Raw genomic sequence first — 27746 nt, forward strand, 5'->3', positions numbered from 1 at the left:
GGGCCCCACCCTGGAGCCAGGCCTGGGGGAAGGGCTCCTTGACAAGCGCATGGTGGTCGGACTTTCACTCATTCGTTCCGGCTGGGCTTACACCAAAGGAGCAACATGGGTCCACTCCCCCATGGGCCCACCACCTGTGGGAGAGGTAGTAATCTGGATCTGGTGCATTGTGGATCAGGTGGCAGCCGAGGGCGGGGGCCCTGGCGTTCTGATCCTCAGGTATTGAAACTGGCTCTTGGAACATGGAACGTAACCTCTCTGGTGGGAAAAGAGCCTGAGCTGGTGTGCGAGGTTGAGAAGTACCGGCTAGATATAATTGTGCTCACCTCAACACACAGTATGGGCTCTGGAGTGGGGCTGGATGCTCTTTCACTCTGGAGTTGCCCAGGGTGAGAGGCGTAAGGCATAAGTGGGCTTGAGTGGGTAATTTCCCTGCGCCTTCGGGTTGGGGAAAGGGCCCTGACGGTTGTTTGTGCTTATACACCGAACAGCAGTTCAGAGTACCAGACCTTCTTAGGGACCCTAGAGTGGGCGCTGGAGAGTACTCATTCTGGGGACTCCATTGTTCGACCATATGTTCTGGACACTCGGGTGAAGAGAGGTGACTGCATTGGTGAGTGAGCCCTGCTTTTCCTACTTTAAAATAGATGCACCAAAAGTAATCATTAGTGATGCAAGTCCAGTAGAACTGGGAGCAGTTTTTCCTACAGACCCAATCAGATGGACAGAACAAGCCATTAGCTTATGCAAGCCATTCATTGACCCCAACAGAATGTCGCTATTCTCAGATAGAATGTGAGGCTATAGGATGTGTATGGGTTATGGAACATTTTAGAACATACTTGTGGGGGGGCAAGTTTACTCTGCAAACAGACCACAAACCACTCATTTACATGTTCAACCCAGAGAAAGCAACACTGTCATCACCACGAATACAGAGATTTGGCTTGAGACTACATCCATATGATTACAAGATAGAAAACATTGTTGGAAAGTCTAATGTAGCAGATTCACTTTCACAACCTCCTCTACCAGAGAAAGAGTACAATGAATATGTGGAAACATATGTGGATAGAGTGTTGTCAATGTCAATGCATAAGGTACAAGCCATGAACCTTGAGGACATAAAACAGAAAATGACAGAAAATGACACACTGAAGCAACTAAAGTCAATTGTGGAGACAGGAATATGGCCGAATCCAGTTCCAGAGGAATTGCTGCCTTACAACAGATGTGCTGGACTTGTGCTGAGAGAACACAGGGTTAGGGTTAGGGACAAAGCCCAGCATTTATCTAATGACTCGTCTCGCTGCCCTTCGCTGCTTCGCTATTGAACTCTGTGGACGCTCAGCGTCCACACTGTTTAAAGCACCATGTGGGAATGATTGAGAAGAAAGCTGCGTCTTTACCAGTGATAAGAAGCTGATTCTGAACAAAAGCTGAGCGCGTTGTAGTGCATATTTATTCAATGACATGTACACACAACAGTATATATTTGATCACTTTTTTTTTACATTTTAGGGGAAGCTAAGCTTCCCTTGCGGTCTTAGAGCAATCGCCTCTGCTGATCAGCCACCCCACACATGTGCGATGATGTCACAAAAAAATTACTGAAATGCAAACCCTATCAACATTTTCTACTAGCATTAATGATGACATTGTATAGAAAGCCTCATACAAGGGAGGAGAACTCCTTGCCCCCAAATGTTCAGCCTCGTCTCAACACCTGTTGCACTGTCACATACAAGTAAGCCCCCAACCCCCCTATAACAGTGCAAACATATCTAAACCAAGAGAGACCCTGTGTGATTGATTTTCAGTTTCTTATTTTATATTTCTTTAAATTACATTCCTAACCATATTTTTTCCATTAACATACAAGGATGACTTTTCTGGAAAATAAGTAAAATGTAAGGAACATGCCTTTAACAAACCCTAAAGTAGACCCATTGCTCACGTTTGATTTTCAGTATATTATTTTAAATTTCTTTTAAATTACATTATTTTTTTCCATTAAAATATGAAACACTATTGCATTAAAGAGTGGAAAACACAACCCAACTCGTTCCCACCACCGTGTGACATCATGTGGGAAATAATTCCAGCACAGACCCGGTTTCTCCTACTGCTACGGGCAGCGTCCAGAGTGTAATTCTGCCTCTATCTCCACCGCCGACGCAGCCTCAAGCATCCCATTTCCTCCTTCTCCCGCAATAACAACTTTGGGACTGCCTCATGTGTGGGGAACGCGATCAGTTGTTGTCATGCCTGCTTCCCCACTGCTAAAACTTTTAAGGGCACCTGTTCCCGTACTGATTGTTTTATTGTTTCTCTTCCTGCAGTGAAAACCTGCCTCTACCTCCGGCAATGGCATGCGGCCTTGAGCCTCCCATTTCCTCCTCTCCGGCTGAACAGCCTCGGTGTTCCAGTAACATTCTCCGAAAAAACGTTCTGAACGTTCGTTCTGAATTGGCTCCTACTTCCCTTTGTCCCAACCCCTTGCTTTGCGGCCGCACCACCCGCCTGTAGATTCCCAGCTTGCGCTCTCTCCTCAGAAGCTGCTGTGGACCCTCGTCCCTATGCCCACCCCCTCACAAACAAACAGCTCCATGCATCCTCTGTCATTTCGCTAATGAAATGGGTCCACAGAGGATTTGTTCACAGAGAATTAAAGTGTCAACAGTTTCTTAAGATGTTACAGCTCTCTTACTCTATTTATTGTCTTACTCATTATAATAAAATTAATGTTCATAAAACAAATCTAAGCCCTTACAATACTAACTGGATCAGATTCACAAGAGCAGTACAGTGGTATTTCTGCTGCTTTTATGGGGTTTCCAATTGTTGGTAGCATTCGCATTTTCACATACATCATTTCACATGCACATCAGATGTCACAAACACATGTACTGTACCTCCAGCACTTCTTCTTGATGATGTTTCCCAAGATAATTTCAGCTCTGTGGGAGAACACCATATTACAGCAGGATGTAAAAGACAGTTTAACCCAAGCTTATAATACACCAGGACAAAATAATGTTTCACAAAGTTTACCCTTAGACCAAGTGTAATCCAGGACGTGAATTATACCTAAAGAGATTCCTTCAATAGAGTGCATTTTTCATTCATTTCTGTAACAGATTCACCCTAATTATAGTTGTGGGGGATCCAGATACCTGGAATCAATGGCAACAAGGCAGGACCTGGCTCCAGTCCATTGCAAGGCATCACACGCTCACCCAGTTTGTCATACACTCACACCTGTGGACAATTTCACACACTCACCAGATCATTCATACACCATGCTCACACCTGTCGACAATTTCACAAACTCACACACATAGACAATTTCACACAGCCAATCTACCTAGAGACATGTTATTAGATTGTAGGAGGAAACCAGATCCCTCGGAAGAAACCCATGCAAACATAGTGAGAACACAGCAAACTCCGGAGGTCAGAAAATAACCCAGACAACCTGCGTGGGAATTAAATCTGTACACAAGTGTTAAAATGTAATGATTTTAATGAGAGCTATCTGCACTCATGAAGCAATTAAACCTACAGTGACAAATGTGAAGGCCTATGTCCTAAACAATGTGCTTGCGAAATGACAATTGTTGGGGCTGTTAGGAGGTGTGCTATGTATGAAAACTGCTGTAATTCTTGAAAATAAGCACTTTAACCACATGTGAATTTTCAGAGTAGACTGTAAAGAGTATGTGTGCATGTCTCAAATATTATGGTGAGTACTGCAACAAGCAAATAATGCAAGCTTGTACATTAGCATTGTGCCAACTATGTGCCTAAAACATCACACAAAGCCTAAAAACATGTGAAGTTGTAAGGTACACATAGACCTGTTTCTGAAACAATGCTCTAAAAATGTTTATCAACAAATACATCACATACATAAAACCCGATTCAGAAGACCAAATACTTTTACTTGAAGTGGAAATGATAAGTATGTTGCTAAACTTTCACAGTAATCTCAATTAGTTTTACTTACTTTCCTGCAGCATATACCTCAGCTGTGTCAAAGAGGTTCACACCACTCTCATAGGCTATGGTCATCAGCTGTTCAGCTACCTGCAATGTGCACACACACAAGTACTTTTCAAAATATGTATATAGTTATCTTCATGCAAATATTTTCAAAAAGCACACTCACTATTTACAACTCAATCACAAATAACAAATTATTCCACATGGAGGAGCTATTCGGTGTTCCACAAGGAAGTGGTATTTCACACATAGTGTGTCTTTATTAATTTATATTTTTATTTGAAAGGGCCATTTGAAGTGTGTGTGTGAGAGAGAAGTATGTTTTGGAGGCGCCTTTCCAATCACTGCCATATGTTATATTTCTCTTATTCCATAGCATTGAAGCTAAAATGGCCCAAAATATTCAGGCAGTTGAGAGATCCAGCATTTAACTGGCAAGGAAGAGTGAACGATACAGATAGATAAATAGAGAGACAGAGAGCGAGAGATATGTTTGGTTTTATGGTTCACATGTCATTATAGGCATTAGAGAATTAACTTCTTAAGTTAATACAATATCCTCCTGGCTCCAGTCTGGTGACATAAAAGACATAAAAGGTTCTGGATTTGTCTGTCAAAAAGGTGGACATTTTGGCAATTTCAAAACCTTCCCCTCCACCAAAGTTAAACTTAAAAAATGCTCCTGTCCTAACTCATTATCCTGAACATTGCTTGTAGCATGAGACAAATAGAGACTCGGCTAAATGAAGGTGACCATTTCAGCCAAAATGAGAGAAGGAGAGAGAGAGAGTGAAGGAGTGGAGGGCAAGAAACCACTAATTGCTAGCGAGAGAGAGATGGGGGTAAGAAGAAAAGGGGGACTTGTCTTATCCAGTTCAGGGTCGTGGTGGGTTGGGAGCCTATTAGTGATATGAATTCATATCTAGATGTAAAGAGCCACATGACATTTCTGACGTGTCTGGGAGACGTGAGTTGGAGTCAGTCCAGGGTTATATACACAAGGCACAAATCAATATTTAAGGCAAATACCTGTTGTTTAGGCACTGATGATATTTCTTACAGCTTGAATGAGGCAAGACCCTCAAACCATCCATGAGAATCACATAGAAAAGTATTTTTTGTCTATATCCTTGCACTATAATTTACTTGTAATTATATTTGTTATTATATCCCTTAATTGTAATTAAACAATTCAGTAAATTCCCATAAACTATTCTAGTGATTGAATCATTTTACAGTAAATAAATTTATATTTTTTTTAATATTTTAAAAGCAGAAGCATCTGTATGTTTGTGGTAATGTGCATAGATATACTGGACTGTAGCAATGTTCCTCAGATGCCTGAGTATAAATTTAAATTTATACTAAAGTGTTTAATGTGAAGTACTTAAGAGTGTTGATGCTTTGAAAGGATAATTCAGTTTATCATAGCTGTCCAATGAAAAACAGGTATCTCCCAAAATAATAACTTTCTATTGGTCCATTCATCATGAAATTTTCATAAAATGTTACAAACCGTTGCTGTGTTTAAATGATGTAGTAAACAAAAATTCACAATAGAGATACATATAGTAAAATGGACAGCAACGTTATGCAAAAGTTGCAGAAGTTGAATTTTTGAAAAAAACATTGTAAAGTTTTGATTGCAGAGATTCATTATAATATAAAAATGAGATTTGTTTTTGCATGACTGTGATGCTACCAGCTGCGCCACTGTGCCGTCAAACATTTACATTGCATATTATAAATATAAACACATTTCAAATTTGATGCCTGCAAAACACTGTGTTCCATTACTTTTCTTTTTAATTATAATTTTTCTACAAAGCCATGCTGTAACACATACAAAAAGAGGTCTAAGATTTACAATAACAATAACAATAATAAAATAATAAAAATAATAAAATAATAATAAAAATAACAATAGACTTTCGTGTTGATGTCTTCACAGGAGCATATATCCCTATAAAAACCCAAATTTCATCTGAATGGACACAAATCATAGTAATAAATATTCTGAGCTTGTGAAATTATGTAAAAGAATATTTTCACAGTCTGCAGTTTTGTCACATTTTGTGTGTATGTCAAAATGTTTGTCACATTTTGTGTGTTTGTTGATGTGTAATTAATCCACCAAGACAAACGCTATGGTCCAGTTAGGACCCGCAAGCTCCTCCGCCCTCTCAACACTACAAATGTTACCCTCCTCATAGGCCACACAGAAATCGACACAAAGATTACTGGAACCTTTGGGACAGGCCTAGAGGTATGGTTGTGACTATTACCCTGCAGAAAACTGAGGTGAGGGAAGTGGAAAACAAGCATATCCTCATAAGGGATATGAGCGAACAGCTCAAGACCAGTCTTCTGATTCTACTAAAGAAAAGAAGGAGAAATACTGGTATCAAAATAAAGAAAATCATGCCAAAGACAAGTCTAAAGGCAAGGAACTTAACTGAGGAGGTAGAGGAAATCTGCCGAATGCTTGCAATGATTTGTAAAGAGAAAAAGAAAAAACCTGATGTTCTCTCCATCACCTCGGTGCAACCTGACTCAAAGCCATCTTCTAACACCCGCGAAACAGTAGACAGATATGTAGGAGAGGTGACAAGCGAAGCTCCGCCTTCCGGTGTACAGTGCGATCTCCACATGACCCAGACAAACACGGAAAACCAAATGGTGCAGAGGGGTGACTCACAAACACTTTCCAGTGCTGTCTTGGTTGTTCAGTTAGATACCAGAGGTTTAATGCCAGATGACCCTTCGGTCATTGACGGCAACACACCCGTCCAACAGTTCATGGGGCACTTAACTGAAAAAGGGGTTGCACTTATGTTCTATTTGTCCACCATTGTGGAAGGAAGGTTGATGCACGAGGCCCTGCTGGACACGGCATCAGGTGTCACTCTAATGTCTTCCACCCTATTCCACCAGGTTTGAGCCATTGCTCGACGTGAAAATAGTGAGCTCCAAGACTGTGCTCTTAAAATTCAGCTGTACTCACGTGCAGGCCTCACAATTCAATCTATATCGCTAATAATTTTAGGCATCGGACCGATGACTTTGGTGCATCCAGTTCATGTGTCTCCACTTGCAATTCCCTTCCTCATTGGCAAAGACCTCCTTAATCGATTTGAACCACTGATTGACTTCAAAAGGTCAAAGTTCTGGGCACAAGTGCGTGAGCCTTTGCCCATCTGCACCCCACACCACCAGGAAGCTCAGTGTTGCCACCTTGAAATCCAACTTGAATCGATAGAAGGAGGAAATTGAGCCCATGGTGGCCACATCAGAGACTGCAATCTCTTCTTGTCCCCCTAGTGCCATGTTAGAACAGCGGAGCACGTTTCTGTGAACTTTCACTATGCCTTCCACAGCAGATACACCTCACAATACAAGATCATCACATTGACAATGCCGTTCTGGCCGTTCTGGACTGAAAAGTCTGCCATAAGCAGAACACTTTGAGACCCTATGCCGCACTAAACCGAATATTCCCTTGGTGAGCAGTCCTTGTTGCTTTCCTCTCGACCCAACGTCAAAATTAATCCCCCAACTGATGGAATTTGTGCTCTAACCATCGAGTGGAACAAAAGGGTATTCACCCATTACTTCTTGGTCATCCCTAGCTTGCCTGACGACGTTTACATTGGAAGTGATTTATTGGTGCGTCTTGATGCCCACGTAGACACCCTCAATAATGTGCTGTGGTCCTTAACTGAAATTTCAACAGAAACTTTGTCCTCAGATGCCAGCAACCTAGGGTCAGGACAGACTATTCCTGAGGTATGTCAGGTGGCCAACCAATGTTCCCTTGTTGTACCCGTGAACACCGCAAATGTAGCCATCCGCTTGGTCATGCGGCTTGGCCAACATTAAAGTCAAGCTCATGAGCTTTTCCAACCATCACCTCAGTTCTTTGAACTAGGTCTCACCTTAGAAGCCACACCTTTGGTGGAAACAGGAGCACCTATCTGGAGATCCACCTATCTGTTTGTACGAAATGAAATCGCTCAACCCTTAACGATTCCTCACTCATCCCCTTTGGGTTGGTTGGTAAGTACTAGATTCCATGACTTTGAGCTGCAAATCCCTATTATAGGACCAATGCCTGAGTCCCTGCTCCTTGAACACCCAAAACCAAAGGTGTTCTATACTCAACCAACATGAGCAATTGCTCTCTTCTTGGCTCTGGATTTGAGCAAATATGCCATTTGCAGAATAGACTTAGCTGATGATAATCAAATGACGGTCATAGTTCTTTCTTTGGATTCATCCCTGGAATCCTCCTGGGAAACATCCCTTCTGCCAGAAATGGGAGAGGACACTGAGTCCCCTCCCGGTGCAAGCAGAAGACCAACACAAGCTAGCTTTCACCTTCGCAAACTGGCAGTATACATTCATTCGATGCCCCTTCGCCAGCAGAGTTCAACATTTTCTTGAAAAATGCATGCCCTGATGTCCGTGAGTGAGGCACCCTGATATATGTGGATGACATCCTCATGTGCAACTACTCCTTGTAGGCACACAAAGAGATTGATCATGTTCAGTTGCAAAGAATTCTACCTAGAAGTGGGATTCTCTGACCACTGTCTCAGCTCCGGTCTGTATCAATTACATGACCAGGACAAATGTGTCATAACCTATGCTAGTAAAACTATGCTGGCTGCCAAACACAAATACATTGACTGAGAAAAAGCACTACTAGCAACAGTGTGGGCAGTCAAACATTTCTCCAACTACCTAGGTGGTCAGAAGGTGATTGTTGAAACTCATCATCAGCCAGTCACTTTCCTGAACAGCCAACGAATTCGAGAGTGTGTAGTGACTAAGGCTCGAGTAACCTCCTGGTTAATGGCTCTTCAAAGCTTTGACTTGGAGGTACTTTACACACAAAACTGCAAGAGCCCTCTTGGCACAGGACTTGCCTCCTGCAGACGATGCAAAGGAGATATGCCTTCCCAAGTGCCACAAACTCCAGAAACCCTCTTACCTACCGTGGCTAACCACCACTATTTCAACCCTAACACATGCAAAAACCTTGTCACTGCATATGTAGATGTTTGTTCGTTCCACCGCGAACACACACTAATGGCAGGAGTGGGCATTGTTGGAATAAACAGGTGGTCTCACAAACCCCTAATGTTCAAATTGGGTGCTCAGTCCTCCCAATATGCTGAAATAACAGGAATTCTCATCACAATTCAGTCTGTGGTCAAGAAAAGCATAAAAAGGTTGGTGCTCTGCACAGACTCCAACTATGCGTGCCAAAGCTTCACATGCCACTTAAAAACTGTGGGAAACCAACAACTACACCACATTGAACAAAAAGCCAGTCAAACATAAAAAGCTTTTTGTGGCATGTGAATACTTGGTAGACATACATAACCTACAGATCTGCTGGAAGAAAGTGAGGGGCCACTCCTGAATCCTAGGAGATGACAAAGAACTCAATGACCAGGCAGATAGCTTAGACAAACAAGGGGCCCGCGAAGGTACATCGTGGACATTCGATCCCTCACTTTATCCAAACCCACCGACACCAATGTCCTAGCTATTACACGGTTTCGAACAGCAGCGACAGCGTCACTTGATAATGCTATAAGTACCATTGTCTCCATTAACCCTGCTTTTTCAGATGCCAGCTTAGTTGCTCTCCAGGCTCGGGACCCGTCCATTTCCAAAATGCTTATGCATGTCTCTACATGTCCCATCTCGGCTCAAGATCTTGACACCATAACAGGCCTTAAAGTCCTATACGACGCCAGAGCATCTTTCCAGGTCGTCAAAGGCTTGCTTGTTCATGCCACTGACTCTCACACTTCACCGGCATTCGTGTTTCCTCAGTGCCACACACACGACTCCCCATCTGCAGGACACAAAAGGGTCAAAGCAACACACCATGTGTCAGGGGGCATATTGGCCAAACATGGTAAAAGATGTGGCTGATTACATTAAAGGCTGACTGGTATGTTGCCAATTTCAACCCTCAAATCCTCTCCACAGAGCCCCCTTGCAAAACAAAGGATTATCATTCCTTTAGTCAAACCTCCAGATAGACTGGACCACTCACCCGAACAGTGAGAGGTAACAAGTACTTCCTCACAGTCACGTGTGCATTCACTAAATGGGTAGAATGCCTACCCACACCAAATGACAGAGTGCTAACCACTGCCTACTTACTGATGAACCACGTCTTCTCACGGTTTGGCCTGCCCAGCCGTGTCGACTCTGACAGAGGGACACATTTCACAGCAGAGGTCATGCAGCAGCTCTGGCAGCTCTTGGGAGTAAAAGCCAGCCTTCATATTAGCTACTATACTCAAAGCTCAGGTCAGGTAGAAAGAGTCAACAGAACTGTTGTTAGCATACCGAAAAAGTATGTAGCAACAAACCAGCGAGACTGGGATGTCAAGCTACCCCTTGTACTGATGGCCATACGTGTGACATCACATGCTGCAGTCGGGGTCTCACCCTTTGAGTTGATGACAGGGAGACAGATGAGTCTGCCTCTAGATCTGTTATATCAGCCAGGTGAAGCTAGCATAGCCGTAGCCTACACCACTCATCAGTATATGGAGGATTTGCGGAAAGATCTCAAAGCCACTTTTGCATTTGCCCAGCAGAAGCTGGAAAAATGTGCAGAAGGTCGCAAAGCATACTATGATCACAAGGCATCCCATGACGAACTCCAAATAGGGGACAAGGTGTGGTACTACATCTTTATCCAACCTGTTGGAAGATCGTGAAAAACAGGGGGGAATCTGGCCTGCAAATTCCTACCCTGATGGTTAGGTCCCTATGAGATTATTGACAAACCGACAATCCCCTGTTGTGTACCAGATCAAAATCAACAAAAGTCAGGGCAGTACCGATATCAAATGGGCCCAGCACAACCAAATCAGGCCACACACACAACCCCCATGGGGCCTGTAGGGCACACTAACATTTCTGTTAGGTCATAAACTATAGAACCAAAGGCAAGAAGGGTGTTGATTAACAACCAACTACAGCCTTCTACTCTCTACCTTAGTTTTTAGTTCTATCTCCCTTCCCCTCTTCCTCTCACTCTTCAGTAGGCAAAAAGCTTCAAGCCAGACTGAGGACACTCAGGGTGCAAGACCCTAGTCCCTCACAGTTAATTATTTTAGAGTGTTTATGCTAGGTATAAAACCTTTATCAAAAGTGGGGTAGAGTGGTAATTTTTTTTAAAAGTGACTTGTCGTAATTACTCAAATTTAATCATGAGTATTTCTCCTGGTAGAATGCCCCTGCTGCTCATTCTCCTGATCACCGGCTCCCTAGGAACCCTAGCTCCCTTCCTGAAGTAATCAAACCAGGTCCTGACTCTGGAATAATACTGAAAGACCAGCCAGGCTTGCTAATCACTAACTGTCACCTGTATACCCAGAGGGTATGTGTAAGGTTGAATCCCACTGAAGCATGTAGAAAAAACCTACCTATAACTGCTTTGCAAACTGGCCGGAATGGAGCTAGATGGACTGAGGAAGCTATCAGCTATGCAGAAGCTGATGTAACTTACATGCTCCACCAGCTACAAAAGTTTGCTTTAATGCAATCCGACTGACTAAAAAAAACAGTTGTACAAGCTAGAAGTTTAAGTTGCTTAAAAAATAGAGTTGCCACTTAAAGCTAAGAAAGGTAGTTGCCTAGAGAGTTGCTAAAGGAGTAAACCTATATCGGATCAATGGAAGAAAAGAATGAGCTCTGACTCCGCACATTCTGAAAATGACTCTGAGAACACAGACCAAACTTAAAACATTTGAAATCATTTTTCCATGATTTAAGTAAAAAATTATGGAATTTACACATTTGTTTCTTTTTTTAATGCAACATGTTGCAATACAAGATGTTCTGACTTTTCTGGAAATGGAGTTTGTACATTAATTGTGTATTTTAATAGCTCCACTGATCATATTTGTGCACTTTGTAGATTATACAATCTTGAATGATCAGGACCAGGGGTGCATTGTTGCTAAATACATTAGCAACTTACATAGTTTGAATAGTGATGCAGTTGCAATGCAAATGTTTCCCAAAACTCAGCAACTAAACCCCAAAACAAACTCAGCAAGGATACCAGAGGATGTTACTTGGATACATTTTCCACTTAATTTATTTTTATAACAATATTGACCAGACCATAAATTTGGAGAGCCTCCAATCTCATACATGGATATTACCATTTTGTTTTGGGAATTAGTGTTGAATTCCATATCAGGGTGCAGAATATGTTTACATTTCACCCGAAGGACTCTGCAACCAAGGTAAGATGGCTGCATTTGAGAGTCATTCTCTCATTAAATCAGTGGTGTCCAACCTTATCTACATAGGGCTGGTGTGTTACTTTGTATTTGATCTTTACAGCACTAAGGATGAAACAAAATCTAACAATGGATTTTTAAGTGTAAGTCTTTAATTTTTCACTCTGGGACTTAATACTGCAATCTTGCAAACAACATTATCGTATTTTTTCACTGGTAAAAAGAATCAAATGAAAAGAAAATGGACAGAGTGTAATATTTTCAGTATTTTTACAATATAAGCAGTGCCCATTGGTGGTTGTCTATGATTACAATATGAATGATTTTAGGCACAACTCTCATATTTTTGCACAACTTTACAAAATGTGTGAATTTTTTGCTGTTAAAAACAGACCAACACATCTGTGGTTTAGACTACTATGGTACTAACAAGGTATGACCGTTTTGGGAAACGGTCAAACTTCAGATTTTGGTTCATTTAAAGATGCATTGTCTGTGTTAGTAAAATGCTAGGCTCTGTCATAGTATAGGAAACACATTCCAGCACGGAGCAGGTATTATTTGGGTGGAGAATAATTCTCAAAAATGCAGTGACACTGAGATTGTGGTGGCGTGACTGGAAAAGCACCAATAGTGTATGTTAAGCTGATATGAGTGAATCAGTCACAGCAGAGTTCTTGGATTTTTTAAATCCCTTAGTGACACTTCCAGAATGAGAATCATCTGCCAAAAAAAAAATAAAATAAAATATTCAACCAACAATTCAAGTCAAAATCTTTCAAATGATGTTGAAAATCAGCTTTACAGACATCCTGGATTAAAATTAAAACAAAATGAATAACATGACACACAAAATGGACCATGCTTCCTCTGGTCAATACTATCCTGTGTAACAACATATGAGCTACTGTGTCTGACTTAGAATCTACAATGTGGACCAAGAATTTAGGTTTAGCCAACAGAGTAGACATATTGGAGTACGATCCACTAACCATAAAATACATGTCCAGTTGTTCCTGACTATTGAAGAACAGACTAAAATGGGGGCTAATGAATTATGCAAAGATACAGATAATAAAGTGTACCTATGTGGTCACTGGAGCTGATAAAATGGACAATTGTATAAACAAAGAAAGCTTTTATTACAAATCCGGTCACAAAAAATCATTTACAGACCACCAGGGCCTTACTTAGAATTTCTGAAAGAATTCAGCGATTTTGCTACAAACCTAGCGGTGTGCAATCATTAAGTTATAATTGTAGGAGATTTCAATATCCATTTTGAGAAGGAAAGTGACCCACTAAAAAAGGCATTTCTCAATCTTAGACTCTATTGGTATTACTCAAAATGTAACAGGGCCTACACACTACTGCAGCCACACTTTAGACTTAGTTCTGACACTAGGTCTTAACATTGACAAAATTAATATCTTACCGCAATCCTCAGCAATCTCCGATCATTACTTAATTTCATATGAGCTACGTTTTAGCCATAATATATGTAAGAACCCTCGCTATTCTACAAGGCGTATAATAAAACCATCTATCGCCCTACAATTTATAGAAAACCTACCAGAACTATCGACCCCAGTTCCAACTCCATCAGACCCAATGGACCTAGATGTACTAACTGATTACCTAGAAAATACCTGTCGATCTACTTTAGAAAAGGTAGCACCACTTAAACATAAAAGTATAAGACAGAAAAAGCTCGGTATTATGATAAGACCCGTACTTTAAAACAAATATTACGAAAACTAGAGCGGAAATGGCGATCAACCAAGCTTGAAGTGTTCCATTCTGCCTGGAAGGACAGCCTTATAGAGTATAGAAATGCCCTCACTAAAGCTCGCTCAGCATATCTGGCCTTGCTGATCTCCAATAATAAAAATAATCCGAGAGCACTGTTTAGTGTGTTTTCTAGAATTACAAAAAAATCAAGCAGGTTCTGAACAACTAATTCCAGCAACTCTCACCAGTAAAGATTTTATGGACTTTTTTAATAATAAAATTGAGAATATTAGACAACAAACTCAAGCCACAGGATCAAATCCATCCTGGCTGCCACCCGATGTGAATGATATAAAACATAATATAACTGTAAAAGAAAGACTTGAAACCTTTTACCTACTCCCACAATTAGAACTAGAGAAGATTATCACCTCCGCAAACTGTACAACTTGCACACTTGATGCAATTCCCACAAAGTTGGAGTAGCTGGTAGAAGTACTACCAGCTATTATTGATCCTCTTTTAACTATAGTAAACTCATCCCTTAGTCTGGGCCATGTACCCAAAGCTTTTAAACTAGCAGTTATTAAACCTATGATCAAGAAACCAAATCTTGATGCTAGTACACTGTCTAATTACAGGCCTATTTCTAATTTGCCATTTCTGTCCAAGATCTTAGAAAGAGCAGTGGCCCAACAACTTAGTTCATATCTACATAAGAATCATATATATGAAAAATTCCAATCTGGATTCAGGCCACATCATAGTACAGAGACAGCTCTAGTCAAGATAACAAATGATCTTCTTCTTGCCTCTGATCAAGGCCATGTATCCCTGTTGGTGCTTCTTGACCTAAGCGCAGCCTTCGATACAATAGACCACAATATTCTCATAGAAAGGTTAGAAAACATGGTTGGAATCACAGGGACAGCCCTATTATGGTTCAAATCTTACTTAAGGGAACGTTATCAATTCATAAAAGTAAACAATCTAAATTCAAATTATTCTAAAGTAAGATTTGGAATTCCACAAGGCTCTATTTTAGGACCATTATTATTTACATTATACATGTTACCGCTAGGCACAGTTATAAGAAACCATGACATTAAATTTCACTGTTACGCAGACGACACACAATTGTATATTTCAGCCAAGCCCGATGACAAACACAGATTAAAGAAAATAGAGGACTGTGTAAAAGACATGAAAGGCTGGATGCTGCGTAACTTCCTCCTTCTAAACAGCAACAAAACAGAGGTCCTGCTTTTGGGTCCAAAAGTGGCAAGAAATAAATTATCGGATTTAATTTTAAATCCAGCTGACTTTCCAGTTAAACCTGGTTCAGCAGCAAAAAATCTTGGTGTCATAATTGACCCGGATTTATCATTTGATCAACACATAGGTAGTATCACTAGGACAGCTTTTTTACATCTTCGCAATATTGCTAAGATTAGAAATGCCTTATCCCTTCAGGACGCAGAAACATTAGTACATGCCTTTATTACTTCAAGGCTTGACTACTGTAACACACTACTGTCAGGATGCACCAGCAGCAATTTAAGAAACTTCAACTAGTTCATGCTGCAGCTAGGGTCCTCACTAAAACTAGAAAATTTGAACATATCAGCCCAGTTTTATCATCACTTCATTGGCTGCCTGTTAAATTCCGCAATGACTACAAAATTTTGTTATTAACATATAAAGCTCTACATGGGCTTGCTCCTGAATATCTTCAAGATACAATTTCCTATTATGAGCCTCCACGTTCACTCAGATCACAGAATACTGGATTTTTAATTGTTCCCAGAATTCAGAAGGCCTCAGCTGGGGGAAGAGCCTTTCTTATAAAGCCCCCAGACTCTGGAATGATCTTCCAGAAAATCTTCGGGACTCAGACACAGTCGCAATCTTCAAATCTAGGCTAAAAACACATTTGTTTAGTTTATCTTTTGGTAGCTAATGCTCCCCCATAGATAAAGGCGGCAGATCCGGGGGGTCCATGGACACAGGGAATTATAGTAAACTGAGACGCTGGTGCTGTCGTCCCGCCGCTTCTCGCGATCACTCGGGTTTTTTGACGGTGGAGCTGAGGGATGCCAGTGTTTCAGGATGCTCCCGTGTCTGTGTGTCCTCCTGGTTCTCTCCTTTTAGTTAAAGCTGTCATAGTCAGATCTGCCGGAGTCATTAGCCACACTCTGGAAATTTTAATATTTTCTACTTTTCCAACACAAAACAGTTCAAAACTAATTCCATCCCTTTACATCTTTCCGAGTAAACAACTGCCCACCTGTCTGTCTGGACACTGATGGATGACTGTCGAGACCCTCCTCCACGCTTCAGACTAGCTGCCCACGCTCCAGCAACCACCAAGTGCCTTGAAGCTGTCCCTACACTGAAGTTCTCATGGACTACTAACTATCATCACCAGTAGATTGACCAGAGGAGGATGGGTCACCCCTTGTGAGCCTTGGTTCCTCCCAAGGTTTCTTCCTCAGCTGGGGGAGTTTTTCCTTGCCACTGTCGCCCCTGGCTTGCTCACTTGAGGGTTTTACATTTGTTTTTACATTTCATGTCAAATCTTTGTCTTACTGGAATTCTGTGAAGCTGCTTTGTGACAACATCAGTTGTGAAAAGCACTATATAAATAAATTTGATTTGATTTGAATTGATTTTAAATGTTATGACTGATTGTTACAGATGCATCTCAATAAATTTGAATATTATCAAAAATTAATTTATTTCAGTAATTCAATAAAAAAAAATGAAACTCATATTACACTGAGACATTACAGACTAATCTATTTCAGGTATTTATTTCCCTTAATATTAATGATTATGGATAAGAGCCAATAAAAACCCTAAAGTCATTATCTCAGAAAATTTATATCATCTTGTGGCACTGCTGAGGTGTTATGGAAGCCCAGGTTGCTTTGATAGAGGTCTTCAGGTCGTCTGCATTGTTGGGTCTGGTGGGTCAGGATCTTCCTCTTGACAATACCCCATAGATTCTCTGTGGGGTTTAGGTCAGGTCAGTTTGTTGGCCAATCAAACACAGTGATACTGTGGTAATTAAACCAGGTATTGGTAATTTGGCAGTGTGGACAGATGCCGAACCCTGCTGGAAAATTAAATCTGCATTTCCATAAATCTTGTCAGCAGAGGGAAGCATAAAGAGCTCTAAAATTTCCTATTAGAAGGCTGACCTGACTTTGTACTTCATATAACAGTGGACCAACACCAGCATATGACATGGCTCCCCAAACCATAATTGATTGTGGAAACTTCACACTAGACCTCAAACAGCTTGGATTGTGTGCCTCTCCATTCTTCACCCAGACAAATGAAATGCAAAATTTACTTTCATCTGAAAACAAGACTTTGGACCACTGATCAACAGTCCAGTCCTTTTTTCCTTGGCCCAGGTAAGACAATGCTGGTGTTGTCTCTGGGTCCTGTAGTTTATTTTCAATGCTGTGATGAAGATAATGAAGAAGACTCTACACCAACCCCATTCTTAAGTTGTAAATATTTTTCATTAAACAAAAGATCAGCATCTTAACAAGCTTAAAGGAGCATGGAAGAGACTGCCAATCTGACTTATATATTTTTCCTATGAACTAAGGTAAACATATGGTCCATATTTATTATCTCATGCTTTGGGACTAAGAGAGAGTGAGGGCTTTCTGACCTCTCACTTCTTGGAGAGAAACATAGTCTTCCTTTAACATGAACACAGACAAAAACCATACTGAGTTTCAGACATTCAGACACATATGGACAATACATTATACTTCAGAAATGTTTGACTTGACACAATGAATGCGACATTTGTAGCCCATGTTCTGGTCTGTCTGTATGTGGTGGCTCTTGAAGCACTGACTCCAGCAGCGGGCCACTTTGAATAGCCTTTTCTTGACTATCCTTTCAAGGATGCGGTTATCCCTGTTGCTTCTGCACCTTTTTCTACCAAAGGCAAAATAATCAACATTAAAAGAAATAAACACTAGAAATTGATCACTCTGTTTCTAATGCATCTATATATGAATTTCACTTTTTAATTGAAATAACTGAAATAAATGTTCAAATTTACTGAGATAATTGTATAGCTACACCTGTACATGTTCACTATTTGAATACAATAGTGTGCTCAAAAGTCAGTCACTCAAACATCCTGTATTTCATTCCTAGTCAAAATGGCCATTAGGTACAAGTTGTTTTATACTTAATGAGAGAGAGAGAGAGAAAGATATTTATTATTTAGTGTGTTTACCTTTTACACCTTCTATAATTTTTGGGAGAAAAGCAATATGTAGGATATTTACTGTACTTAGTCATAAAATGTCCAGGGTGCGTCATCATAGATTACACATCCTCATTAGTTTCCCTTCCTTGTAAAGATCTGACACATTACTTATGCCTACCAGGTTCACTCTGCGGAGGATCTTGAAAGGACCCACATAACGCGGAGCCAGCTTCCGGGATTCAACATGGAGGGGTAAATCTTTAGTGGATAACCAGACCTGCTGGCCTGACCGGAAGGTGGGCCCAAATTGTCTTCTCTTGTCTGCTGCTTTCTTTTGGACTGTTGAGGCGGCCCGGAGGGCAATTCTGGCTTTCTGCCATGCCCGACGGCATCGTCGAACAAATTGCTCAGCAGCTGGGACTCCTGCATCAACCACCTGCTCTGGACTCTGGAAATATTGGAGGGTCATAACCAAACTGGCACTCAAAAGGAGACATATACAGGGAAGAGTGCCATAAAGTATTGTGGGCATACTCCGCCCAGATCAGGTGATGAGCCCAGGAAGACGGATTGGAGGAGACAAGGCACCGGAGGGTACGTTCTAGGTCTTGATTCACCCTTTCTGTTTGGCCGTTAGACTGCGGATGAAAACCCGATGATAGACTCACCAAGGCTCCTAGTAGTTGGCAAAAGGCCTTCCAAAACCTGCTAGCAAACAGGAACCCATGGACCCTGACCACGTGCTGTAGCACCAGTTTGGCAGTTTCCTTGGCTGATAGGAGCTTGGGGAGTGCCACAAATTTACAGGCCTTAGAGGATCTGTCGACTATGACTAATATCACAGTGTTGCCCTGGGATTTGGGAAAACCTGTGATAAAGTCCAAGGAGAGGTGGGACCATGGACTTGAAGGTATAGGAAGTGGGTGGAGTAAGCCTGTCGGTCGTGTTCTGGGCTCTTTATTTCGGGCACACGTCTGACAAGCAGCCACATAGGACCGGACATCTCGTTCCATGTTAGGCCACCAAAATCGTCTCTGCAAAATCTTCAGGATGTAAAAGTAAAAGCAGTAAAAGCAGACGCATGTCCCCATTGTAGAACCTCTGGCTGGACTGAAGTGGGGACATAGAGCCGCTCTGGGGGCTCCCCAATCTGGATCTGGTTCATTCTGGAGGGCATTTTGTATTGCTGTCTCCAGTCCCCAGCATAGGGGAGCAATGATGCGAGTCTCAGGGATCATTGGTTCAGTTGGTTGGACAGTGGGTCCCACTGGCGAGAGAGGGCATCAGGCTTAGTGTTTAGAGCCTGGTCGATATGACAAAACAAAATCAAATCTGGCAAAAAACAATGTCCATCTGGCCTGACGGGAATTCAGACGCTTGGCTTGTTGGATGTAAGCCAAGTTTTTGTGATCTGTCCAGACTAGAAACTGATGCCTTGTTCCCTCCAGCCAATGCCTCCATTCTTCCAAGGCCAACTTCACAGCCAAGAGCTCCCTGTCACCCACAGCATAATTCCGCTCAGCAGGCATAAGGCGATGAGAAAAGAATGCGCAAGGGTGCAGTTTTTGGTCAGCTCCAGAACACTGTGATAACACTGCTCCAACTCCTATATCCGAAGCATCTACTTCAACCAAAAAAGGGAGATCAGGATCTGGTAGTTGTAATACTGGAGCAGTGACCAGGCAATGTTTAAGCTCCTCAAAAGCCTTCTGTGATGCTTCAGTCCATAGATACCTCCCTGTGTCTTTTCTTGTTAGGGAGGTAAATGGAGCAGCCACAGTGCTAAAATTTCTGATGAAACAGCGAAAGAATTTAGTGAAGCCCAGAAAGCGCTGAACTTGAGAGAAGTGGGGCATGGCCATTCAGTAACTGCTTTGATCTTAGCTGGATTCATGCATAGTTGGCCCTTGGATACAACAAATCCAAGGAAGGACACAGATGAAGCATGGAACAGAGACTTCGAGTTTCACGTAGAGATGGTTCTCTAGGAGTAGCTGAAGGACTCTTCTCACATGAAGTATGTGTTCTTCCATTGATTGGCTATAGATGAGAATGTCATCCAGGTACACAAAAGCATATTGGTCTAATGCCTCCCTCAAGACCTCATTGATGTAGCGTTGGAAGACAGCCGGAGCATTCATCATCCAAACGGCATAACAAGGTACTCGTAGTGGCCTGATGGAGTGATGAAAGCTGTTTTCTACTCATCACCTTCTCTAATGCAGATGAGGTTGTAGGCGCTGTGCAAATCCAGTTTAGTGAAAACTGAGGCTTGTTGGAGTGCTTCAAAAGCGGAGGTCATGAGGGGCAAGGGGTAGCGGTCTTTCACCGTAATTTTGTTCAGACCCCGGTAGTCTACACAGGGACGAAGACCCCCATCTTTCTTTGCCACAAAGAAGAATCCAGCCCATGCTGGGGAGGTGGAAGGCCAGATGAAGCCTAAAGCTAATGCCTCTTGGATATATTCCTCCATAGCTTTCCGCTCAGGGCCGGAGAGAGAAAACAATCTTCCCGAGGAGGACTGGTACCTAGGAGGAGGTTAATGGCACAATCATACGACCGATGAGCGGGCATAATCTGGGCCTTCTGCTTGCTAAATACTTCCTTTAAGTGGAGGTACTCATAAGGAACTTGAGATAGACCTGGAATGTCCGAGAGTGATGAAGTGAATCCAGGACAAGTGGGGTGCTTTTGCAAACAGAACCCCTGGCACTGAGGTCCCCAGGCTGTTATTGACTGAGTTGCCCAGTCAGTGGAGGGTTATGACGCTGCAGCCAGGGAAACCCCAGTACCAGCTGCAAATGGGGGGGCACTGATTGTCCAATGTGTTGTGTGTTGGCCAATTTGCAAATAGAGTGGTTGTGTCTGTTGTGAAATGACCCCTGGCTCAAGACACCGCCCATCAATTGCTGAAATGGGTAGAGGATGTTCTAAAGATACCAGTGGCAATTTTAAGGCTGTAGCAAAGCCAGAGTCTATAAAGTTGCCAGCTGCCCCAGAATCTATGAATGCTCTAAGGTGTTTCTCATGGTTCTGTCCCCAGGACACTGTTGCATTAAAAAACACCCCAGAGATAACAGGAGAAGGATTTTGGCCCATCACAGATCTGTGATGAGCCCTGGCTTTTACTGACAGCTCTGGGCAAGTTAGACGCATGTGTCCTGGTTGCCCACAGTATAGGCATTGGCCCTCTCGCATACGGGATTCTCACTCCTGGCGAGATAGGCGAGCATGCCCCAACTGCATAGGTTGTTCGCCCTTATCAGGTGACTCTGGAAGAAGCAGAGAAGAAGAAGGAGGGGGAGGGGGATACGTAGCCCCGTTGAAGAGGAACCCAGGTTTCTCGTCTCCACTGACGCTCTCGTAACTGGTTATCTAATTTGAGGGCTATGTAGTGGAGTATAGACCTAAGATAGATTTGGACAGATTGAAATGAAGAAATGAAAGTTTTGAATTAAAACTTTTCCAGTCTGAATAGGACCTTTCCTCTGCGACCAAGTCACATTCCAGTGGGTTGTCTGTACCTGCGGGGTTGAAGGACTTTACAAACACCCACACACACACACCCAATCTAAAAAATCAAAGAACCCTTTAAAGTAACACATGGCCCCAACAACCCCCTTCTCTCTTTTAACTAACAGGAACTGTCGAGATAACCAATTTTTATAATGCTCTTAAGAGACAGGAACCTCAAACAAAAGGAAGAATTATAATCCCGCTTGGGACAAAGTGGCACCTCAATGTCTCGTTATCTTCCACGGGAATCAACAGATGTTCAGAGGGGGTGACCTCGAATTGAACCCCATTGACTCATCTAAGCAACAACCTACACATGGATCAACAGCGACCCCAAATGGACACTGGCGAAACTACGCCTCGCTCGGAGTCGCCGGAAACCATAGCGGAAAATAGTCGAACTCTGATTATTTGTGTATAAACAGATGTATTAATGTCACTTTCTGTACCCTCAGATGAATGCCTACCTCCTAATGAAATGTTGTATATTGTGGATTGTTTCTATCATGAAAAGGAATCCTACCTCTGAATAAGAGAAAACGGATTAATATTCCTTTCTAGCGTATCGTCATAAATGGGACCTAAAAATGAAACCTTATGTAAATGTTTGATATTAATAATCCAGTGTACCCATTGTTATATGTTGATAACAGGTATAAGAATTTCGATACGCGAAATTCATATTCTTTATGTGTGAATCAATGATTCAAACCCCCTTCGACTCTCTCCCCCTAGCGAGAGTCACGTGAGACTGAATTTGTGTCCAATCAGAAAGAGGACTCCTCCCGTTAAGGCGTGACCGCGCCAGCCTTGAAAACACAGAGCAGCCCAACGCAGTTCAGTTCGAAGTTCAACAGAGTTACGAGAATTCAGTCCCGAGAGCTCGACAGAATTAACGAATCACGAAAAAAGCGGAAAAGAGAGGACGCCGACGACAACGAAACAAAAGAAAAACTCAGAGACTTCATTGAAAGCTTACGAGAGACGTCTCGAAATTAGCTAAGAGTATGAAGTTTTACTAATACGTCGAGTAATTCGAATATCTTCTTTTCTTTTAATCTTGTTTATGTTTTATTACCCATCGAAGTGTGATCTCACGAGTGATCAAAGCGGGTGAAACTTATTTGTGGCCAAAGTAAGGTATCAACCGTTTGATTAGTCAATAACAGATATATTAACGTTATAACTGATTCCTGAAGACAGTACTCCTGGAAAACTGAACAACGAGACTAGCTAATACTCTGAAAAAGCCGCTCCATTCCGGTGGAAACCAGCCACGCCTGTGAAAATCCAAAGAAGGGAAATCTCGATCGACGCAGCTCAGCTTGGAATCGAAAGTCTTCAACTCAACCGGAAAGAGATCCTCCATAAGCGGGCCTGTTTCTCACCACGTGGGAACGACAAGAGCACCCCAGGACACGGAGATTAAAACAGCAGGACACGACGGCTCGGTGAAACGGCGAACGAGTAAGCTAGCGTATTTAACACCTTTTCCAGGAGCTGATGTCTAAATAAACTCTCTTTATAATTTACCATTTATTAACCTTAGTTAGCAACAATTTAATCACAAGACAGTAGTGCCTAGCCCACCTTAAGGTCAAAATCGGTTTTCCCTGCTGTGATACCGTGAGATTATAAGGCTACGATATGTTAATTAAATATCTTCTCTTTATTAATACAACTCTCATTATTTGAAATCACAGTGTTTGCGATTTGTTCGTTATTCTCCTGAAAATCCTGACGTACTCATTTAGCATGATTATTATTCATTCTCAAACTAATTATTAATGTTTTAATTGCTTAAGCCAATTATAAATCTTAATTAATTTCATTAAGTCAAATATCAGAGGTTGGAGGAGTTTGAATAAGGTCAAGGCTATAAAACAAATTATAAAAATATATGTATATGTTAAACTACAGCTACCTCAATGAGACTCTCCAGAGAGGTAGGGAGATCTCTTAGTGCTAACTCATCTTTGAGTTGCTCACTCAGCCCCTGCAAAAGGCTGCTGTTAGTGCTGATGTAATCCAGCCACTTTCAGCAGCAAGAGTACGGAACTCAATTGCATAATCAGCCACGGATCTCTTTCCCTGACTTAAGCGTAGAAGACGGGGACCAGCTTCACCCCCACAGACAGGGTGATCAAAAACGTTACGCACAGTTGTGAACTCCTTTATGGAGGCACACACAGTAGGACAATTCTCCCATATGGGAGTGACCCAAGCAAGAGCCCGGTCTGTTAGCAGTGAAATGATAAATGCCACCTTAGACTTCTCTGTGGGGGAGAGGGTTGCTGCTCAAAGGCAAGAGAACACTGAAGCAGAAAACCTCTGCAGCGGCCTGGATCCCCATTATACCTTCACTCTGTGAAATGGGTGTTGGGTTTGGGGCTGGAGGGGGGGCAGGTGCAGCCCTTGTGGCCACAGATGGTTCAGCCTGAAGGACTGCAGTAAGACCCTGCAGCTGACACAGAATTTGTTGAAGGGTCTGTTCATGTCTACCAATGGCAGCACCCTGATACATCAAAGCAGTTTTGAGCTGCTCTATGTCTGGTGACTCTGCGGAGTCCATGGTATTGGCTCAGTCTTGCTGTAATGTGGCAGCTCACCCAGGGGTGGATTGAAACAGGGCAAGCCACCAACAGAACACTAGAGAAATAGGCCTCAAGTGCAGAGACATACAAACAACCCCTCTGGATGTTAGGAATACCGAGACGAAATAAAACACGAGAGGAACACAACTTATTTCTAATTATTTATTTATACCAAAAAATGGTAAAGAAAAGAAAATTTTGAATCCCAAGAGAAAAACCAGAGGGAAAGCTCTGGTGGAGAAAAAGAATAAGACCCTTTACCAAATTACTAGCCAGACTTGCATGTCACTCTGAAAAGAGAAACCCAAGCACTGAGGTGTGAGTTGGCTTCCTTTAAGTAGGAGTGGCCCAGGTGGAACCAATTGCCCCAAATTAAGGGTGTCTCTGTCTCCCTCTAGTGACTGGGGGTGGCTTAGCAGGCAGCCTCGCCCCAGCCCCAGTCAGACCTCTTACATGCCTCTCCAAGGTAAGAGAATTTCATACTACACAGTATTTTTGTATTTTTGAGAAAATTTTTTGTTGTTGTTGTTTTAAGGGTTATACCATCATATGAGAAGAGAAACATCTTTAGTGGGAGATCCTTCATATCATTTGATTCAATTAACATCCATGCTGGTGATGGCTCTGGCTTGAAATAATACATTGTGGCACATATATGAGCTGTCCAGTAATACTATTTAAAATTAGGTAACATCCGACCTCCTCTATCATATGGTAGATAAAGCAAAGCATATCTCAGTCTAGGACGTTTACCGTTCCATATGAAGTGTGTGATCATTTTTTGAGAAGGTTAAATGGAGAAGGAGGTGGCTGAAGAGGAATTGTCTGAAAATTGTATTTGTTTTAAAGAAATTGATGCAGATGCATGTGTTTTTCTCTGTTTTGTGTGTGTATTTTAAACAAATTAAGGAGAAAGAATTGTGTTTTAAAAGCCTTGCATGTTGACCTATTTAAGGTGGAACGGAGAAACCAAACTTGGTAGTACACAGCAAATATAAGCGTTTCTCTAGTATGTAGATGTTTTATTATAATGATGTACACATGTTTTTGGGTTTATAATGGATAAAATGAGAAATAAGGGTTTCAAAATGAGTCTGTTTATAAATACTAGTGCTCATTTTAGCTTTGCATAGCTGTTAAATGTGGAAACGAATATTCGATAAGAAGCTGGAGAATAACACAAATAAGACCCTTAAACTGACTCATTTGAGGTGGAACTAAATGCTTGAATACAAAAATTATGAATAAGAAGCAAGGATCTTCCTCCAAAAATGACATTTATGGTTGAAGGGAAAATTAAGCCAGCCTTGTCTAGTTGTAAGGTGGTTTAGACAGTACATTCAGGTAAATGCAAGGAAAACAGCAGTAGCTCTTTCCATTTTTGCCTTTCACTTAAGTTGGTAAATGTTTAGTGACATCACATACAATTGGTCTGTATGATTTAAACAGATAAAAGGGAATAACAGTTGCTTCTTCAAAAGATTTCAGTGCTACAGTGCTTTCAAGCCACAGCGCTAGCTAACAGAGCTGTAATAGAGAATTCAAGAAGCTGGCAAATAACAGCAATAAGACTCTTATACGGACACATGTAAGGTGGAATGAAATGTTTGACTACGAATATTGTAAATAAAAAGCAAATTTCTGCCTCCTAAACAACATTTATGGTGGATGGGAAAATGAGTATGAGTAACACCAGCCGTCCCTTGTCAAAATGTTTAAGGTGGGTTTGGACAGTAAAGGCCTGTAAATGCAGGGGAATGGTGGCTGCTTGTTCACTTTTTGTCTTTTTCTTGCATAGGTGGATGATTTAGTGAAATGATTGACTTTTGTGTAAATATATTGATTATGGCACATTCTTCTTCGCTATTATAGTCCAAAGGTTTTAAAATTGTCCTTTACATGTTTATTCAGTTTTCCTCAAACTGGCAACCTGGTCAAGCTTCAGGTATGGAGAGGAGGAGGAGGGGGGGGGCAGACAGCACTCTCCACTGATTTGAAACTGTATCATAGTTCCTATTTTAAATGGTTGGTGTCATTATTACAGATTGCTTCTTTAAATTTTACAAATCTGCAGGAAATACACTCCAAAATTCAGTTTTAGGAATCTGTTGCAATTTTACAATTCAAATGTTGGATTTCTTCCTGTCTTACAGGCACAGAAAATACAGTACACATTCTGGTTCATCCTGCACATATTTGAGAGTGTATATAGGCCTATCTGTACATTTCTAAAATGTATATATGTTTATGTATATAACTCTAAAATATTTGTTTTAATTGTCACGCCCTTGTCCTGTCAGGTCTGTTTTCCCCGCCATGTGCTCTCTCAGCACATGGCTCTGTTTGTTATTGTCCGTGTTTCCGCCCATGTCCCGCCTTTGTTCTGCCTTCTTGTCTGTCCTCCTCGTTATCTGTTTCAGGTGTGTCTTGTCTGTGTTATGTATTTAAGTCCCCTTGTCTCTCTTCCTCGTATCGGTCATTTGTTCGAATTCCTAGTCATGTTGCTTCTTGTTCCAATTCCAAAGTCATGTTGTTTCTCGTTCTATATTCCTAGTCATGTTCTCGTTCCTATTCCCAGTCATGTTGATTCTCATTCTAATTCCTAGACATGTTGTTTCTCGTCCTAATTCCTAGACATGTTGTTTCTCATTCTAATTCCTAGTCATGTTGTTTCTCGTTCTAATTCCTAGTTATGTTGTTTTTCGTTCTAATTCCTAATCATGTTGTTTCTCATTCCAATTCCTCGTATTGTATTGTTTCGTTTCTCAGGTGTCACGTTTCCTGTTCTAGTCTGCCTCATTGGTTCCTCGCTTTGTGTTTGCCCTCAAGTCTGTTTGTGTTTGTTTTGTTATTTTGTTTAAATAAACGTTTGTGTTATTAGCGTGTGTGTAGTGGAGTATAGACCAGATAGCGAGATAAAAAGTCAAATGAGGAAATGAAAAGTTTTGAATTAACCTTCGTCTGGTCCCGAATCCAACATTCCACAGGATTGTGTGTGTGTGTCTGCGACCAAGTCAGCATTCCACAAACCGCAGGGTTGCCAAGACCCCACACACACGCACACACATAAGGTCTACTTCAAGGACACTTTTCAGGACACCTGGCCCCCGGCCCCCCTCCTCTCTTCAGGAACTAAAGATAACAAATTTTTTATGATGATTTTAAGAAACAGAGACTTCAAACAGAGTGGGGAGTTTTACTGCCCCCTTTTTATGACGTGGCGCGGTGTATATTTCACGGTGTATGACCAACATACGCTACATATTGCATTTCATTTATTTTTGGCGCCCACGCGAGGCCAGGAAAACGGCTTTTTAATGTACAAACTGTAAAACACTGAAACAATCTCAGCTTGGGTTTATGAAATGCTTT

General features: G+C 41.7%; 1 protein-coding gene across 1 annotated transcript in view; it reads right to left on the reverse strand.

The window, feature by feature from the left end:
- Positions 1-27746, reverse strand: part of kcnab1a (potassium voltage-gated channel subfamily A regulatory beta subunit 1a) — a 258469-nt gene that overhangs the window by 69880 nt on the left and 160843 nt on the right. The window contains exons 4-5 of the mRNA XM_066684849.1: positions 4010-4089; positions 2916-2960 (exon numbers count right to left, since the gene is read on the reverse strand). Of these exons, the coding sequence (XP_066540946.1) occupies positions 2916-2960; positions 4010-4089 (125 nt within the window). The remainder of the gene's footprint in view (positions 1-2915; positions 2961-4009; positions 4090-27746) is intronic.

The sequence above is a fragment of the Hoplias malabaricus genome, chromosome 11 (genome assembly GCF_029633855.1).
Source record: "Hoplias malabaricus isolate fHopMal1 chromosome 11, fHopMal1.hap1, whole genome shotgun sequence".
NCBI lineage: Eukaryota > Metazoa > Chordata > Actinopteri > Characiformes > Erythrinidae > Hoplias > Hoplias malabaricus.